Source organism: Megalobrama amblycephala, linkage group LG15 (assembly GCF_018812025.1).
Source record: "Megalobrama amblycephala isolate DHTTF-2021 linkage group LG15, ASM1881202v1, whole genome shotgun sequence".
In the NCBI taxonomy this organism is placed as follows: domain Eukaryota; kingdom Metazoa; phylum Chordata; class Actinopteri; order Cypriniformes; family Xenocyprididae; genus Megalobrama; species Megalobrama amblycephala.
Genome location: NC_063058.1, coordinates 5,699,961 through 5,718,645, shown reverse-complemented (window position 1 = coordinate 5,718,645; position 18,685 = coordinate 5,699,961). Strand labels below are relative to the sequence as shown.

Genomic DNA, 18,685 nt, shown 5'->3' with positions numbered 1-18,685 from the left:
TTATTGGTTCTAAAATATCACTTGTTTGTTTACGTCACACAAACTCGTTATAAAACACTATATAGGGCTGAATTGACATCTTTGCCATCTTTATATTTTATTATTATTATTTAATTTGGAATTTATTAATTGTATTTAAAAAAAATAAAAAATAAAAATACTTTCATTGAAGTATTTTTAAACCTTTAAAGAAAAGGCAATTTTATAGGCTACCAATTAATATTATTTACAGTTTCAATTCAAGCACATTTCTTGGAGTTCATGAAGATTGTCACAAAATCTCTTTTATGTTCAGTAAAAATTCATAAATACAAAGACATTTCAAAAGAAGATTATCAAGCAATGGGAAAATATCTGAAATGTCAAACCGGTAACAATTCTTTAAAGTCAACACTCAGCATATTAAACCGTGAGATTGTGCTTTATACACAAAATGCTGCATATTTTGTCTCATCCTATAAGCATTTTATGATCACCATATATTCCAAGAATAGATTTTACATTTACAATCAAAAGGATAAAATTGAAGACAAATTCAATCAGATAATCAAGATAAGGCACATACTGAATCAAAAACTATGACTGGTCATCATTTTACATTCACATTTGATATGCTCGGTTAAAATCCTTAAGCATCCATTATTAAGCTAAAAACTTTTATGTACAGGGTATTTCTCATAGAAAATCTTTTCTACATGTGCAGTAACTGCAAGACACTGAGACCAAATCTGTCCAAGCGGTTACAATGAGATGTTCAAGTGTCTGATCATCAGTTTAGTAGCTGTGCTGAAGTCCTACGCAAGATGAACCATTTCCATCGATCATCTGTGGGACCCTTCGAGTCACGGCGCGCTGTCGGCATTCCCTGAATCTGGAGTCTCGAACAAGTCTCGAACAATGATTTCACTTACTGCAAAGGGGGGAAAAAGATGTTTAGATAAACATCTTGTACACAAATACATATTACAATGAATGATCAACATGTCATTGTCCATCTACATTAAATCCATCTGAGGGCAGTGTTGTGTATCTAAAGACCATTGGTATTTCATTGCAGGTCTAATATAAAGCTTGAGCTATGGCACAGAGGTTAAACCACAGAGGCTGAAACTGAGTTACAGTTACTACAGTCTGTTTTACTGTTGAGGTTCTGACCTAAAAACTCCAACCGAGTCTCGACTAGTTTTTTGAAATACAGCTGGTTTCTTTGACCAAAAGCTTTTCCAATACCCAAACAAATCTATTAATACACTTTAAACACACAGAAAGCTATTTACAACATGACATTCATTACGCATATGGAATAGGAGACCGAGTATACAGTGTGAGCTATAAATATATCTAAGCCAGAAAAGGTAGATGTGTGCATTCGGATGAGAATGTGTTTGAGCGAAGATGAAAGACAACAAAACACACACACACGCACACGCACACGCACACGCACACACACACACACACACACACACACACACACACACACACACACACACACCTCCCTGGCAATGAAGGGATCATGATGCCGGACAACAGCACTCACTCAACAGGGGTATTCCAGTCCACTGCACCTGTCCTCTCCAACACGGATAAGTGCTGAGAGACGGTAATGGTGGGCCAGGTGAAAGAGGTGACGCAACAAAAAATACTACACAGGTTCCTTGTGTTTGTTTAATTATACAATTAAATATTTATGATGTGTAATTTAATATTTAATCTAAACCCTGGTTTTATATTTATTTTATTTTAAAATGAAACACTTCATTTATGTATTGATTTATTTTTGTTATTTTATTGTATGTTATATAGTTCTGTTGTATTTTAGTGTTGTTTTTAAATACATATATTTTTAATTTTAAATAAATATTAAAGGTGCAATATGTAAGAATTTTGCAGTAGGCTAGTGTTATATGTTTTCTTCACTTGAGTACTTACAATATCCCAAATGTATGCTCCGGGACGTGTAAGGAGTCGCCTGTCAATTGCGTCATACCCGCGTTACCCTCGGTTCCCGATTATATTTTGTAGAAACCATGGAAACACCAAAGACACTTATTATATTACATTATATAATATATATACAGTGGTGTGAAAAAGTGCTTGCCCCCTTCCTGATTTTTTATTTTTTTGCATGTCTGTCACACTTTAATGTTTCAGATCATCAAACAAATTTAAATATGAATCAAAGATAATACAAGTAAACACAACATGTGGTTTTTAAATGAAGGTTTTTATTATGAAGGGAAAACAAAATCCAAACCCACATGGCCCTGTGTGAAAAAGTGCTTGCCCCCTAAACCTAATAACTGGTTGGGCCACCCTTAGCAGCAACAACTGCAATCAAGCATTTGCGATAACTTGCAATGAGTCTGTTATAGTGCTGTGGATGAATTTTGGCCCACTCATCTTTGCAGAATTGTTGTATTTCAGCCACATTGGAGGGTTTTCAAGCATGAACCACCTTTCTAGGATCTCAAAGGATTGAGGTCAGGACTTTGACTAAGCCACTCCAAAGTCTTCATTTTGTTTTTCTTCAGCCATTCAGAGGTGGACTTGCTGGTGTGTTTTGGATCATTGTCCTGCTGCAGAACCCAAGTTCACTTCAGCTTGAGGTCACGAACAGATGGCCGGACATTTTCCTTTATGATTTTTTGGTAGACAGCAGAATTCATGGTTCCATTTATCACAGCAAGTCTTCCAGGTCCTGAAGCAACAAAACAGCCCCAGACCATCACACTACCACCACTAGGGCTGGGCGATATATCGCATGCGATTGTCACACGCATTTCGTCAGTAAAGCCGGTTCCCTGATTATCGCGAAATCGCCATCACCTGCTTTCAAATGGAGCGCCATTTAATAGACAGAACCGTAGATCACTGACAAGCGACGCAATATTGCATTCATTATCAAAGGCGATTCATCTGCGATAATGAACGTGATATTGCGTTGGTTCTGTCTATTAAATGCCACTCCATTTGAAAGCAGGTGACGGTGATTTCGCGGTAATCAGGGAACCGGCTTTACTGACGAAATGCACGTGACAATCGCATGCGATATATCGCCCAGCCCTAACCACCACCATATTTTACTGTTGGTATGATGTTCTTTTTCTGAAATGCTGTGTTACTTTTACGCCAGACGTAATGGGACACACACCTTCCAAAAACTTTTGTCTCGTCAGTCCACAGAGTATTTTCCAAAAGTCTTGGGGATCATCAAGATGTTTTCTGGCAAAACTGAGACGAGCCTTTATGTTCTTTTTGCTCAGAAGCGGTTTTCGTCTTGGAACTCTGCCATGCAGGTCATTTTGCCCAGTCTCTTTCTTATGGTGGAGTCACGAACACTGACCTTAACTGAGGCAAGTGAGGCCTGCAGTTCTTTGGATGTTGTTGTGGGGTCTTTTGTGACTTCTTGGATGAGTCGTCGCTGCGCTCTTGGGGTAATTTTGGTCAGCCGGCCACTCCTGGGAAGGTTCACCACTGTTCCATGTTTTCGCCATTTGTGGATAATGGCCCTCACTGTGTTTCGCTGGAGTCCCAAAGCTTTAGAAATGGCTTTATAACCTTTTCCAGACTGACAGATCTCAATTACTTTCTTTCTCATTTATTCCTGAATTTCTTTGGATCTCAACATGATGTGTAGCTTTTGAGGATCTTTTGGTCTACTTCACTTTGTCAGGCAGGTCCTATTTAAGTGATTTCTTGATTGCGAACAGGTGTGGCAGTAATCAGGCCTGGGTGTGGCTAGAGAAACTGAACTCAAGTGTGATAAACCAGAGTTAAGTTATGTTTTAACAGTGGGGGGCAAGTACTTTTTCACACAGGGCCATGTGGGTTTGGATTTTGTTTTTCCTTCATAATAGAAACCTTCATTTAAAAACTGCATGTTGTGTTTACTTGTGTTATCTTAGATTCATATTTAAATTTGTTTGATGATCTGAAACATTAAAGTGTGACAAACATGCAAAAAAAAAAAAAAAAAAAAAAAAAACAATCAGGATGTGGGTAAGCACTTTTTCACACCACTGTACATGTTTTAATAGATAAGGGAACAACTGTTCTGATATATTTATAGACATAAAACTAATTATTGTTATATAGCTCAACATGTTTAGTCCTTTTGTTTAAATCTAATTTTCTTCATTTTTTTCTGAGTACCATGCTTTACCATGCCTCAGAGAAAAAAAAAAAAAAAAACTATTTTGTGAAGTTGCTAACATAGCATAATCAGATGCAGCTTTAATTTTAGTAACAGTAATACAGCATTTTCAGAGCTGTGTTACCTCATACTCATGACCGGAAAAGTGGAAGCAGTGCTGGCGACTGTGGCATAATAAAAGTTTAGCTGCTCGTGAGGCGTGTGTTGCGCAATCGCTCCAGTGGCCTCGTTCAGATCCCACAACACTCGGTCCTGCTCTGCTTCATACTACAATAATAATCGCATCCATGAACATGATTTCTTCCCGAGTCCTATCCCGATTATTTCCACCGGCTGTGAGGTGAAGACCACATGTCCCAAGATTCCACTCTCAAACTTGGCATCATCAAGCTATGCTTTTGTTTTGAATAGGCCTGTAGCGACCTCCAGCGGACAGAAAATATTACATATTGCACCTTTAAAAAAAATGTCATCTATAAAATCTAAATGGATCATTCCGTGTGTCAAATCAACCAAATTTCGGAAACTTCCCTGGCTGAAATTTTTGATTCTGTTCATATTTTTTTTTTTTTCTGTAGAAGGACAAACATAAATAGTGATGAAAGCCAAAATATTAAATGTCACAGATGTATGTGTACTGAGTAGTTTTGTAGGGGGTCAAAATGACAATTTTCACCTGAGATTTGGAGCCAAATTAGAGGGGTGTAAAAATGACTTTAGAAAGATGGCAGCATCATTATTTTATTTTTCAGCCACTGAAAATGGGTTTAACAATCTGAACATGGAGCTGCACTGAGATCGCCATTTCTATGGGACTGAACCATATAGGGCCTTAAAAAGGAAGATTACAAAAGAAAAGTTTACTAAGCATGAGAATCTAGAGGAAAATTCTCTTGAATACTTTTAGAGTTATAGGTATGCAAACTTTGGAAAAGGAATATTTATGGCACTCAGACAGCTGGTATGTTCTATGAAATTGAGTTGATAGAAAACAAAAACAAAATACATTTCTAGTTTTAACATTATTTGTTATTTAAATATTCCTCTTTAAAAGGGGGAAAAAAAGCTGTATGCAAAGTGACCCACATTTGGTTTTTGACTACTGAAAATGTGTACATTTGACCAATTTCTCATGGAGCCACATTAAGATCTCCATATCTCTGGGACTGAACCATCAAGGGCCTTTAAAATGAAGATATCAAAAGGAAATTTTGTTAAGAACCAGAATCTAAAAGGTTATTAAAATATCTTTAATACTTCTTGAAACATGAGGCAAAAACACAAGATGTGCTTTTCCCCATTTCTGAACTATCACCGTTGGCATATAATGAAACAAAGATTGCTAAAGTCAACATATTTTCTAATAGACCCACCAATATCTCTATATCTTCTATATACCTTTTATATCTTCTAAAGTAATTTTTACACCCCTGTAAATTGGCGCCAAAATTCAGTTAAAAATTGTCATTTTGACCCCCCTCTACAAAATAGTGGATTACTCAGTAAATATACATCTCTGACATTTCATATTTTGGCTTTTATCACTATTTATGTTTGTCTTTCTACAGAAAAAAAAAAAAAAAACATTAACAAAATCAAAAATTTGAGCCGGGGACCTCTGGTTGAGTCGACACGGAATGACCCAAATATATTTATACCATCTCATTCTGCTAAAACAACTGGATGTAAAAGCTAGAAGCTTAAAGGGACAGTTCAGACAAAAATGAAATTCTGTCATCCAAAATACTATGGAAGTCAATGGAGCCGTTTGGTTACCGACTGTTGTTAAGATTAAGCAACAGAAAGCATATCATTGCCATTGCAAGATATCTTCACTGACATACTTCAACGTATCTTCTTTTGTGTTCAGCATAAGAAAGAAATTCATACAAGTTTGGAACAACTTGAGGGTGAGTAAATGATGACAGAATTTATATTTTTAAATATAAATATAAATATATTCTACTCTATACTATCCACAGAGAAAAAAACAAAACATCATAAGTTATGAATACCTTCATTAACAAAGGTCAAGTTCAATCACGGTCTTCTTCCAGGCTAATGGCAGCAACATCTTATGCAAAGTATGCAAGACTGTCACAATACAGCTGCGCAAAACTAGCGGTGGATTAGCCTTCAAGGTATATTTAGCTCTTTCAGCGACTCCATGCAATGCCAGTATCCTCTTTCCCACTGCACTGCGGGACTGCAGACTATAATTAGGCCCAAACTAAACAGGCTTCCAGACACTAGGGGTGGCAGCTGCTAGTTTTCCTTGAGAGTAAACAAAAAGCTCAGCTAGCATATGCCACAAAGTTAGTGCATATTTTGTTAATGTAGCTTGGGGTGTTATTGACCCAGCATGAGACACGGTCAAAGGCGTGTATTACATGTAAACAGATAATATTGTTTGGAATAAACAGGCACAGTCACACAGTAATACTTGGTGATGATGTGGAAATGTTTATGGACTTATTTCTGGGTCACTAAAGGACTCTTGATTTCTTATAGCGTAATAAAATCCTAAACAACCTCACAAATATTAAGTGTATAAAGGAATGTTTCATGTACAAAATAAATTCAGCTTTATAGTCAAAATATTTGGCATAATCTTGATAACCACTGAAAATAATTTTGACCCGATCCTCAGTTTGTACAAACAAAATCTCATTTACAGTAATGCACTTACAATTGGAATGTATAGGAAAAAGAGAGTTTAAAAGCACAAATGTGAAACTTGTATGCTTGCTGCTTGGGCAGTAAAACTGTCTAAATCTTCTCCAACTTAGTGTTAAATCTTGTGGCTATACCTTTGAAACTGTTTTGGGGAATCCCTTGCCCCAGAGACCAATTTAGCTTGTTTTTAACAAACTGAGAAATGAAAAGGTCAAAATTAATTTCTGTGGTAATCAACATTGTTCACGTAACTTCACTGATTTAAAACGGTTCACCTTGGAGTCTTACCATCATCAAGAGTGATATCCTGTAGGCCTATGGACTGAAAGGCTAGCTCTTTCTCTTCCTCTGGTTCCTGTTTAACGTCAAGACTTTCTCCGCCTTGTGGCAAACTATAACTTTTGCTGGATTCCTGAAGAGATGCGTCTGAAGGTTGAGGGTCCATCAAGCTCTCTCTGGTAGATGGTGAGTTAGAAGGCACTTTAGCAAGAGTAGGCTGGTGAGAAAGAGGAAGCACATGGGAAGAGGAGGACTGTGGGAATTGCACCGGATCCACAGCGTGCCGACCGGATGTATCCACATTTGGGCTAGTAAGATCAGATGTACTGGACACTGAGACACGGTTGTGGAGATTATGACTGTGTTCGGAAGGTATGCCTTGGTATCCTTTACCTAGTTGAGGCCTTGGTTGCTCTGCAGAGATTTGGGATGACTTGCAGCTTTGCAGTGAGCCCCCAACCATTGGAAGACTAGGTTGTCCTTTGTAAGACAGATCCTGTTGAGGTTTTTGGTAGAAAGAGTTGTTGAAATCCACCATTGAGGGGTGGAACATAGGGTGGAAGTCTGCTACCGCATTAAGGCTTCTGTCTGCCGGATGAGAGCGGCTCAGATGCAAAGGATCCTGAGGTGAATAACAGAGATGGGTTGAAGATGGAGCGCAGACTGACCCTTCACTCAGCAGCCACTGCTCAAGAGGCTGGACCTGATCTGAAGCAGTTGAGTCCCCAGTGGTGATGAGACCTGTTGGGGAGGTGGTAGGATGCTGCCCATTGGTGTTAAGGTCCATGGCAAACTCCTGCTTCACCTGCACTGCTTGGAAGGAAGGTGTTCAACACATACAGATTAGCTCTGTGAACATTTCTTCATTCCTCAACACATTTGAAAATTGCTATATTATCTTGTCCAATTGAGATCTAAATTCAATCCAGTTCTATAATAGTGTTGTTAAAATGGTATTAAGATGTGTTTTGGTCGATCAGATCACAGGTAGATGAGGGAGACACGTTCCCGTTTACACCTAGTGTCTTAATCTGTCTCTTTCATCCACTTTCAACCACTTCTGTCCTGTTTTCTTCTAGAGGAGGGTCTATGAGTGCATAAATCAGATCTTTCGATCTAACGGACAAAATAAGCTCACGCAATTTACATATGAACTCGACCGGAGATGTTGCATAAACATCCCACAATGTTTACGCATTAGGTCACTAGGCAGAGAATAGATGGTCTTTTGTGGCTGTTTGAACACATTCGACCACATGAGCGTTTACACTATGAAAGAAATCCAGTCGCATTTGTTTTCGACTACCCCTGGAAGTGGTTGAAAGTGGACAAGCTCAAAACGTTTTTGATCCCGTCTAACAGCGCATCAGTCAACACAACTTGGTGTATTATACACAGAAAGTTTTCAATCTCCAAACCTACAAGCTCAAATTTGATTGGTTAGCCTCTATACCAGGTGTTGCCAACCCTGCAGACCTTCACTTGTAACCCTGCTCCAACATACCTGCCTGTTATTTATGAGTAATCATGTCTGAACACCTTGATTAGTATGTTTGAGTAGGGATGAACTAAACTCTGCAGGATGGTAGCCTTCCAGGAGCAGGGTTGGCTATCCCTATACTTATCCCTGTATTCTGAAAGTCAGTGACACACAATTTTTTTAATCACTCTGCCAAGAAATGGTCATTTTTACCAGTTACCAGGCTGCTACAATGAACACTTCAGAACATCTACTATAATCTGTTCAGAGTTTTGTTTGAGACACTTAGACCCTGTTTCTGCCTGCTATTAAGATGCGTTTTTGGTGATTCGATCACAAGTCATCAGCCAAAACACGTGGTATAACATGCAGTTCAAATGTTTGTTTTGTGACCACCAGTTTTCAGAATTTGCAGAAGTAAACGGGAAAGGAAGTGAACGAAATGCAAGTAAATGAAAATGATAAAGAGGTCAGCTGTGATTCCCATCGTAAATGGTGTGCTTTTGTACAACAGTGAAGTTTGAACACATTTGTTTTAGTGTGCTCTCTCACAACACATGTAAGGTGAGAGGGTGAAGAGTAGGCAGTGCTTCACTGCAGTCTGGGATGCACTAAGGACAGAGTGATTCTACTACAAATGGGATGTGGTCACATGCGTTTTTGACTACCTCTGTATGTGGTTTCAGTGATTAGATCACAAAATGTTTTAGATGTCTTTTACACATATACTCAAATGTTCCTATGAGCTACTACCTTGCTGAATCGGTGGGTTGTTGTTACACCATCTATTTTAGATTGACCTGTGATTGGTCTTTGATATATTAGTTGGACTGTCTAACTTTCTAACTAGCACCAAAGTAGACCAGACTTTCTGATAGTTCGACTCGTCAGACGGACTATTACCTGAAAGATAGGTGAAGAACTGTGAGATACTTCTCTTCCTTTTGCCATTGCTGACATAGAACTGCACCTGGGTGGAGGAAGCCGTGGTTTTCTTGTAGTACGGAGGAATCTTTACCACTATGCTTGTCTAAACAGGAATGGGAACACACAAGAACTTCAGAGACACCTGTAATTACAGATCTCAATGGGAAGTGCATTTAAAAATGCACATATGCTATGCTGTTAAAATAAATTGAGGAATTTCAGTGTTTTATAACAAAATCAATAACTTATTGCGCTTACATTCTGACTCTTCTCTTGTAAAGCTCTCACATCGACCTCCCATTGTGTTTTACCATCTGGAATGGAAAAAAAAAGACAATACAAAGGCTCTTTTGTTATTGCATAAACCATCATCCAAAATTTATTGCAAGACTACTGATCTAAAAACAGCTCCTAATTAGAGCAGAGAGACTAGAGTTGAGAATAGTAATTGTAATAGATGATTTCACTTACCAGAGCCCTTTTCTAGAAAGACAACTATTGATTCTGGATTGATGTTTTGGCCAGTTATAAGCATCTCTTCTCCTCCAGTCACAGAACCACAGGCAGGACTAAAGCTCTCGACTTGAGGAAGTTCCTGAGCTAAACGTTGAGCTAGTCGACAGAGAAAGACAATGGCTGAGGAAGTGTTTATCAATACAGTTTGGTGCTGATAAATTAGATTTTTGTGGCTTTTAGTTAATGTCTGTTAACTTTGTGGCCATCTGATGCTAGAGTCTTTAGCCTCCTTGTTAGAGCACCTGACTCCCATGCCGGCAGACCCAGGTTAAAGTCCCACTTAGAGCAAGCGGTTCGAACAGGAGGGGTTACATTGGTGCCGTGACCCGGATGGGAGTGAGGTTTAGGGGGGTGAATGTAACGGACGTAGGCCGCTAAGAGGTGTGCGTGTAAACCTCACTCCCCTGATCTCAAGAGGCACTCTAGCGACTGACGCTAGAGACTGCGGTCTTTAGCCTCGTTGTTAGAGCACCCGACTCCCATGCGAGCGGACCCGGGTTCGAGTCCCGCTTAGAATGGCCGGTTTGAACAGAAGGGGTTATGCATGCAATAACTAGCATAATATAATGTTTAACAACTTACAGCATTCTATTGGTACGGACGCCACCTGCAGTGACAGCACTTTCCCATTGTGTTGTGGGATATGAACACGGAACACAGCTCGCACACGCGTGTTCTTGCGCCCAATATCAGTCTCTCCCTTGCGCAACTCGATGTCTGAATTCCGTAGCTTCAGGATCCCAGCACAGTCAATGCTTTCAAAGAAAGGTTATAGAAGGCAACCATTAAAGATTACAGTCAGTTAAATTCTGTTTATTTAATAAAATTGCAAGTTAGCTAGTGAAATGAAGCCTAGGAGTGACATAAATGGTGCTATTTGCTGACAGTGGCTCAGAGCAACTCATTATAAACTATTAGCTATAAATCACATTTAAGTAATTTCACTTTGTCGTAGGCGTTCATGAGACCTGCATTTACTCAATATCATCACAATATGGAAAAGTTTCTATTAAAAGCCCAGCCAGTTTGGTAGTGGGTTCCACTGCAGAAATTCTCTATTCATAGTCAGCCATGATTAATTTATTTCTGTTAGCAAAACTGTCAGATAATAAGATAAAAAGATTTATTCTATACTGTCATGTGATCTCAACAAGTCATCTCCCATGAGGCAATCCACTCCAGCTTTAATTAGGGTCCTGGATTAACTAGAGTCTTCACCTCGTTTGAATGCAAATCATTTTAAACATATTTTATTAAAAATACTATTCATTCCCTGAGGGGTAAAACTGAACAAAAAAGGAAGAGTGCTGCTCTGTTCTGAATTTCACATATTTTCCATTCAGAGCTGCCATCTTCTTGATCTAAAGACTAAACTGTCAGCCATGTCAATATATCATTTATGCAAAAAATCTCTCTCTACAATGCGTGCAGGGCAGGGTGAATGTAAATCAGAGGTTTGTTTGACAGATACCTGGCACACATATTGCTTTCAGGAAGGAGAGGAATTTCGAGAACTTTGGTGCAGGATATCACTGTCTCTTGACTCGGCGTCGCTACAGTTTTGCCAGTAATCCTGTGCACTTGATAGAACGGGTGTGGCCTGATGTAACGCTCATCCGCAGTCCCGATGAACATCTGCAGGCTGACGGGTTTTTCGTTATACCCTATTAGCTACAGATGCGAAAACAAACAATTTGAGTAAACATGCAACTTGGTATCCCGAATAAATGGTATGTGAATATCCATCATCCATCAAAGCTTTAACGCTCTTAAAGTATTCAAAGTAGCCCTTATCAGGCTGACATTTCAAGCCAACATTCAAAGTTTGCGTTGACTAACTTTCATTTTCTAGTTTTCAAAGCTAAACATCTGTTCCTCTAATGGCAGGAATGGTTGTCCGTTTGTGTCATAGGTAGCTAGGGTAAACAAACAGACCAGCACATGTAACATTAGCTTGTACCCTGTTAAAAATACCACAAGCTGACTGGATCAAAAGTTCTGTCCATAAGACTGACTGATACTCATCATATGAATCACATTTATCTTAACTTATATCATAGGTAAATTCAATCATTAAATTAGACCATTTATCCAATATTATAATGTCTAAACTAATACTGGTTTAACAAAAAATGTATAATAATATTATTATAAATAATTAAATACATCCAAACAATAATCTGTTTTTTTTTGTCTTTTGTCTTTTATTTTTACTAGAGCAGGTGTCAGATGAGTAGCAAACCTTGAGGTATGGAACCCTTTCTAAATTTACCAGAATAATGAAAACAACTGCAAGTTGCAAGTTCAGTGAAACTGTTCAAATTGTGCACAATACAGTTTCTGTGATGAACAAAAACAACACAGGACAAGTAGTCAATGATGGATGAAATACTCCATCAATAATTAACCATAATCAATAAATCACATAATGGCACCAAATGGAATCGCAAAAGTGATTGTTTCCAAACAGGTTTTTTTCTCCCATCTGGCATTTGTTGGCAACCAGGCCACAAACACAAACAAATGTTCGAAACCTTCAACTATGGGGGAATGTATAAAATGTTAAATGGTTAGTTCACCCATAAATGAAAATTATGTCATTAATTACTCAACCTCATGATGTTCCACACATCCGTAAGACCTTCATTCATCTTCAGAACACAAATAAAGATATTTATGACTCATCCATAGACACCATTATAATCAACACTTTCAAGGTCCAGAAAGGCACTAAAGACATAGTGGTTCACAATGGTTCAACTTTAATTTTATGACGCAACAAGAATACCTTTTGTGTGCAAAAACAAAACAAAAATAACGACTTTATTCAACAATCTGTTCTCTTCCCTGTCATTATCCTTACACAGATGCCACAGTAAGCACAGTGAAGGCTTCCGTGTTTACGTCTGAATGCCGGCTCAGTATTGGCCAAAGCTCATGTGAGCAGCAGGACGCATGCGTGTGATGCTGACGCAGGAGCCGGCCAATAATGAGTCGCGTTCTGACGTAGAACCTGGAAGTGCTGGACGTAAACATCGTATGAGAATGACACATTATTTTTGTTTTGTTTTTGAGCGCGAAAAGTATTCTCGTCATTTCATAAAATTAAGGTTGAACCACTGCAGTCACGTTGACTATTTAAACTATGAAATGTCTAGTACTTTTCTGGACCTTGGAAGTGTTGATTAAATTGCTGTCCATGGACGAGTCATATACCTCTCGGATTTCATCAAAAATCTAACATTTTAATTTGTTTTCTGAAGATGAACGAAGGTCTTATAGGTGTGGAACGACATGAGGGTGAGTAATTTAAGACAGAATTTTCATCTTTGGGTGAACTAACCCTTTAATCTGAGATCTGGTGTGAAATCTGACCTTTACAACAGGGTGTCTTCCGCAGTCTGATTTAATGGCCCCTCGACTGCCCTCCGTCTCATAATGGGCTCTGTGGTGAGGTTTAGGTTGGATCTCGATCTTTAACTCACATTGGCCACACTGACTGGGCAGAGGACAATCCAGTGGAGGTAAAGATGTGGACCTGAGCAAGATATAAAGAACAGCAGTGGCTGTAACAAACATAGCTGTTGTTTTTGGGAACTGGCCAGTGAAACAGAACACCCATTGTTATAACCCTAACAGATTCATAAATGATGGAACAACAAGGCTAAAAATCTATTATGTAACTGGCACTTGTTCAAAAACAAAGTTTGGTTCTATACATACATGCTATTTACCTGTATAAGGGAGTAGTATTGACTTGTTTGGGTTTAGCCCAAGGGAAGTGTGTTGGAACGGCTAAGAAATGTTCCACTATATCCTCTTTCCTTAAACTGGGCAGGGACATAGCTATGCCTGAGTTTAGAGATGGATTTGCAAGGCCTTGGTCTTGAAGAAGACTTGAAGAAGAGTCTTCTTGTCCAGGCAACATAGACAGTTGATCCTGGTTGTGGTTGGTCTGATACGTTCTTCTTGTTTTGGATGGGATGTCTACCTCCAGTGGAAGGGTCTGGTAGGGGGCAAATGTGGCACCGCCCATCCACGTCTCCTCAGTGACACTCCCCCGAGGAGAGTGAGATGGTGTTACGTTGGGAGAATAGTGAGGGGACGCCAAACCAGGAATGACCTCTGCACTGGAATGTCGCCTTTTCCCACATGGCGAGGTTGGCCGAGAGGAGGGCCGTGAGGGCGGACGGGGACTGAGCCAGGTTTCCTCAGTGATGCTGGTGCGGGGCGACTGATACGGCGACAGCGATTGGGCGCATTGATATTGCAGATGTTGCTGATGATGTTGTTGGTAACGATACCAAGAGTCATCTCCATATGCAGCCATGCATCCAGGAGAACCGAAGGGGGACACGAGCGGAGACACTTGAGGAGATGCCTGGGGAGAGGTAAGGGGGGACGGCAGAGGAGATGTCAATGGTGACACTAGAGGAGATGCAAGCCGAACCCGAGCGGCCGCCTCATTCAGCTCTGCCTCCACATCATCGTAGATGTGCGAGAAGGATTCGCAGGACGAGGCATCAGACAACCAACTGCGGGACGACAAACTGCTGCAGGGGCTGGGACACAGGGCAGACGTGTCCCTATAGGATGCCTCCAATGGCAGGAAGAGCTGGTCCCTTGATAGAGACCCAGCACCTGCTTCCCCACAAGCACCTGCTTGGTCCAACTGGTGGGTGCCCAGGTCCTGGTGGCTGTTGGCTGGGATAGAGGTGATTTGGATGCTAGGACAGTCAAAAACCCTGCTGGGAGACTCCATGGGTTGGATGGAACCAGGGTGAGGGTTCCCATAAGGCTGGTTTGTATAGCTGTCCTGTTGTTCTGTGGGATGGTGGGGGCCAGAAGGAAAGAGAGGGTAGGGGTTGGTGTCATCATCCAATCCAGATTCTAGAGTAACAAGAAAAACACAAGACCCCTTAATAAAGCATATCCTGGTTTATGCCAATTTACTTAAAGAGTTAGTTCACCCAAAAATGAAAATTCTGTCATTAATTACTCACCCTCGTGTCATTCCACATCCGTAAGACCTTTGTTCATCTTTGGAACACAAATTAAGATCTTTTTGATGAAGTCTGAGAGGTTTCTGTCCCTCCATGGAGATTCAACGCAACTACCACTTTCAATGTTTTTTTTTTTTTTTGTTTTTTTTTTACACAAACAAAGCACTTGAGTCGCTTCATAAAATTGAGGTTAAACCACTGGAGTCACATGAAGTACTTTAATGATGTCTTTACTACCTTTCTAGACCTTGAAAGTGGTAGTTGCGTTGGATCTCTATGAAGGGACAGAAGGTCTAATCGATGTGGAATGAGACAAGGGTGAGTAATAAATTACAGAATTTTCAGTTTTGGGTGAACTAACCCTTTAATGCTGGAATACACTACATAACTGTGGCAAGCAGGGTGGGGCTGAGAGCCGTGGGAACAGAGTGAGGTGGTGGCGTGATTGCTAATGAGCGTGTCACACCAACCTCCGGAATGATTAAAGGAGGAGTGACGACAGTGAAGAATGAGAGAGAACCAGGCCTGGACTATGTTGGCATTTTATTATGTTTTTATGTGGCAGTCGTCTGTAAGGGGTTGCCGCTTTACTTCCATTTTGTTGTTTGTTTATTTTGGTCAATACAATTATGTTGAAATTTCACCAGTTCCCACCTCCTTCTTCCCTGAACTTTAAACCTTGTTACAACAATGATTTGCCGTCTGAACATCATGATGTTTAGATGCCGAAAGTCAATGTATGATGACTCCAATTTTTCATTAGTCATGTATGACATTTTGAGCCCATTTTAGAACACACATTGTTTTCATTTGTTATGCATCTCCTAGCAACGAGACACATGTTCCTTCTGTGAGAGTTTGTTGTGTTTGGAATGACTTGAAAGTCTGGTAGTGTGTGATCCTCAGCCGTTTAGTCAGTGTGTGAATCCCAGTAACCATTTTTAAAGCTGGCAAGTGCATGATGCATGTGCTAGTGTTTTAAAATCAGTTGTCATGTTATGTAGTGTATTCCAGCCTTTACATAAAATGATTTTTATTTTTGAGAGAAACTGGATACAAAACAAGAAAAAATAAGGTGGGGCATGATTTTGTCAGTTGGGAATTGTTTGTATTTCCATTGGACTAAAATGGCTTATTACTTTAGGACATACGCCAGTGATCAGACTGTACAGGAAATAAGACTGAACCATCCAACTCACTACTTAGTGCCATTTTCCTTTGCACCAAAGTCAATGTTGTCTACATATATTAAGGCCCATCACTGCATTAATTTTAGGCACTATTGGTTAATATTATTCTGTAGCCCACTTGGACTATGTGACATATGAAGTTGCAGTTAAATTTTTATTAAATATTATGAAACAAACTGTTTTATTACAATGTGCCCTTATGAATTGAGTAAAATATTTAAGGTCAGTATTGTTTATTCGTTTCTTTAGGAATAATAAATAAAATCCAGTAACTTTATTAGGTTTTAAGTCAGTAATGTCTTGCAGCGAAATGTGCTAATTTTATAAACGATCCCTTATCAAGTGTGAAGAAATTTTAATTTTAGTTCAACAGGCCACGTAGGTTACATATTTGGCACTTGAGCAAATGCATTTTGAGAGATGCTCTTATGGCTAATTCAGACACAGAAGCAAGAAGTGCAACAGTAGCTAACCATAAATATCACACACACACTCTCTGATCCACGAGCTAGAGATGCTGTCACACTGATAAGACTATCTGTCTTCCATAATGTAGTTATACACCCTCATTGCTTCAGTAATCAAGCTTCAACAGTCAAATGTTCAGCAATAAAAATTGAAAGGTGATTTGCTGTGAATTTAACCATGTTATCAGCAAGGTTTACCTAAGGATGGAGAAAGATGAATTACAGTGGACAGTATAACTTAACTACAACAGTTGCCTACAGTAATAGGGAAGTACAATAACATGCAGTGCCAATATTATTATTACTTTTGTTTATCATTAATAATAATAATGTTATTATTCGTACAATTCTCATTATTTGTCAATTATACACCACAACTGGCACAAAAACAGCGAATTTATTACAGCAAATGCATGCTCGCATGTTTCTAAAAGATGTTTCGCATGATTAGGCTTTGACCTTCCTCTTTAAGCGCGTCAACTACAGCTACTACACTTGATGTTGAAAGATAAGGAAGTGACTTTTGGTATTTTCAAACAGTTTCACAAATTCGTGACACACAGATCAAAACATGGCCACTTCTGTAAAACATTTTGGCCGCAGAGAGAGAGAGACGGGACACAAAAGCATCGCTCCCATTATAACCGCGCGCGCTTGCACGCACTTCATTGATTATTATCGGAGCGTTGAAATCGTCGCGTGCCCTGAAAGTAATGAACAAACCTGTGTGGCCCAGCGACGACTGATGAGTGTAACTGCTCTCCCCAAATATCAGCCTGAAGTCCAGTTCCTCGCTGTAGTTAGTAGTCATTGCATTAGAGACCTCACTTTCTTCTATTAAATTACATAAACAAACAAGTCCATGCGCGCGCAAACGCCTCTCCAACTTTCTACAAGCGTCACTTTGGTTGACAAAACAGAGACGTTGTCAGCGCGAAAACCCGGAACACACGGTCCAAAATGTCCTTTTTTTTCCCCCTCAGAAGTTGGTTAGTTGGCGCCTTTGATGTTGTTTCGTCCCGGACTTCCTGCTGTGTTTAATAATCCCATGCTGGGTTTTGTGTTGGTCTCGCGCACATGTAGATGGATATAGTAAAGTTACATTTTACACTGCGACTCCAGACGTGACGTCACGACATTTGACAGACTACAAACGCTCGAAAAGGAAACACACGCACGCGCGCGCACGCGCCCACATTTGCAAACAGCAACAATGTAACAAGTGTGCGAGAACAATTCAGCCGCAGTAGAGCAAAGAGCGGTATACTTTTATAACAATCAAAGTGCACGCAGATATCTCAGGTAATGCACACTCAGTTTGCAAGGTCAGAATATGGTTGTCTCTCAAAACATAGTAAGCGCACTTACATAAAAAAATACCATGGTAACCACGGTTTCCGCTTAAATAATGGATACTGCAGCTGTTGTTAACACTGCAAAATGACCAAAAAATATAACAATTATATGGTAACAGTGTACGAGCCTTATAAAATCGACTTAATTTACAATTTAACCATTTAAGGTGTCCTTTTTACAGTGTAATTATACATTTAAGTACTGAGTAATATCAATAACACTCGCTGAAGGGTTATAATTGTGCATAATTTACTACAATAAGTACATGTAACATGTTATAAGGACACTAAAACACAGTGTTACCTATTATTATTGCTGTTACAGTTTTATTTAGAGGTTAGGTGTGAATTTTCTTCAATGTTAGTCCTTTTTCCAGCTTATATGCAGATATATATAGTAGTCAACATTTGAAGTGGATTAAAAAAGTTAAAGTTGTCCTAAGAAGAAGGTTTTAGGACAACTTTAATGAAAGGTTTGTATCCACTTCAAATGTTGACTACTATACAAGTAATCATACTTGGTTTAATAGAGTATCCAACCAGTTTATTAAAAAAGGAAACCTGTCTGAAATGCTACTTTTTTCACTTTTATTTTGTCTTGGCTGAAGATGGTTATCATGGCTGCTTACCCGTACAGCA

At 39.4% G+C, this 18,685-nt stretch overlaps 1 protein-coding gene across 2 annotated transcripts; it reads right to left on the bottom strand.

Moving 5' to 3' along the window:
* Window positions 1-264: 264 nt before the first annotated feature.
* Window positions 265-18,625, bottom strand: nfatc3b (nuclear factor of activated T cells 3b). 2 transcript variants are annotated; one of them, XM_048158701.1, is made up of 10 exons: window positions 17,415-18,625; window positions 13,766-14,921; window positions 13,407-13,569; window positions 11,503-11,702; window positions 10,614-10,786; window positions 9,987-10,127; window positions 9,774-9,829; window positions 9,492-9,618; window positions 7,105-7,918; window positions 265-910 (listed from the first exon to the last, which is right to left on the bottom strand). In XM_048158701.1, the coding sequence occupies exons 1-10, from the start codon at window positions 17,500-17,502 to the stop codon at window positions 904-906; spliced, it is 2,925 nt and encodes a 974-aa protein (XP_048014658.1). In that variant the 5' UTR covers window positions 17,503-18,625; the 3' UTR covers window positions 265-903. The 2 variants fall into 2 exon arrangements, with proteins under 2 accessions (XP_048014658.1, XP_048014656.1); XM_048158699.1 differs by having other exon boundaries at window positions 7,118-7,918.
* Between the last annotated feature and the right edge of the window lie 60 nt (window positions 18,626-18,685).

What these genes read in the sequence shown, in the direction of transcription:
- nfatc3b (XM_048158699.1), bottom strand. Translation starts at nt 17,502, where the DNA reads ATGACTACTAACTACAGCGAGGAACTGGACTTCAGGCTGATATTTGGG. An exon ending in CTTTCTAGAAAAGGGCTCTG is followed by an intron (nt 9,830 to 9,986) that starts GTAAGTGAAATC and finishes TTTCCATTCCAG; the next exon opens with ATGGTAAAACACAATGGGAG. An exon ending in GTTCTTCACCTATCTTTCAG is followed by an intron (nt 7,919 to 9,491) that starts GTAATAGTCCGT and finishes CCTTCCAAGCAG; the next exon opens with TGCAGGTGAAGCAGGAGTTT.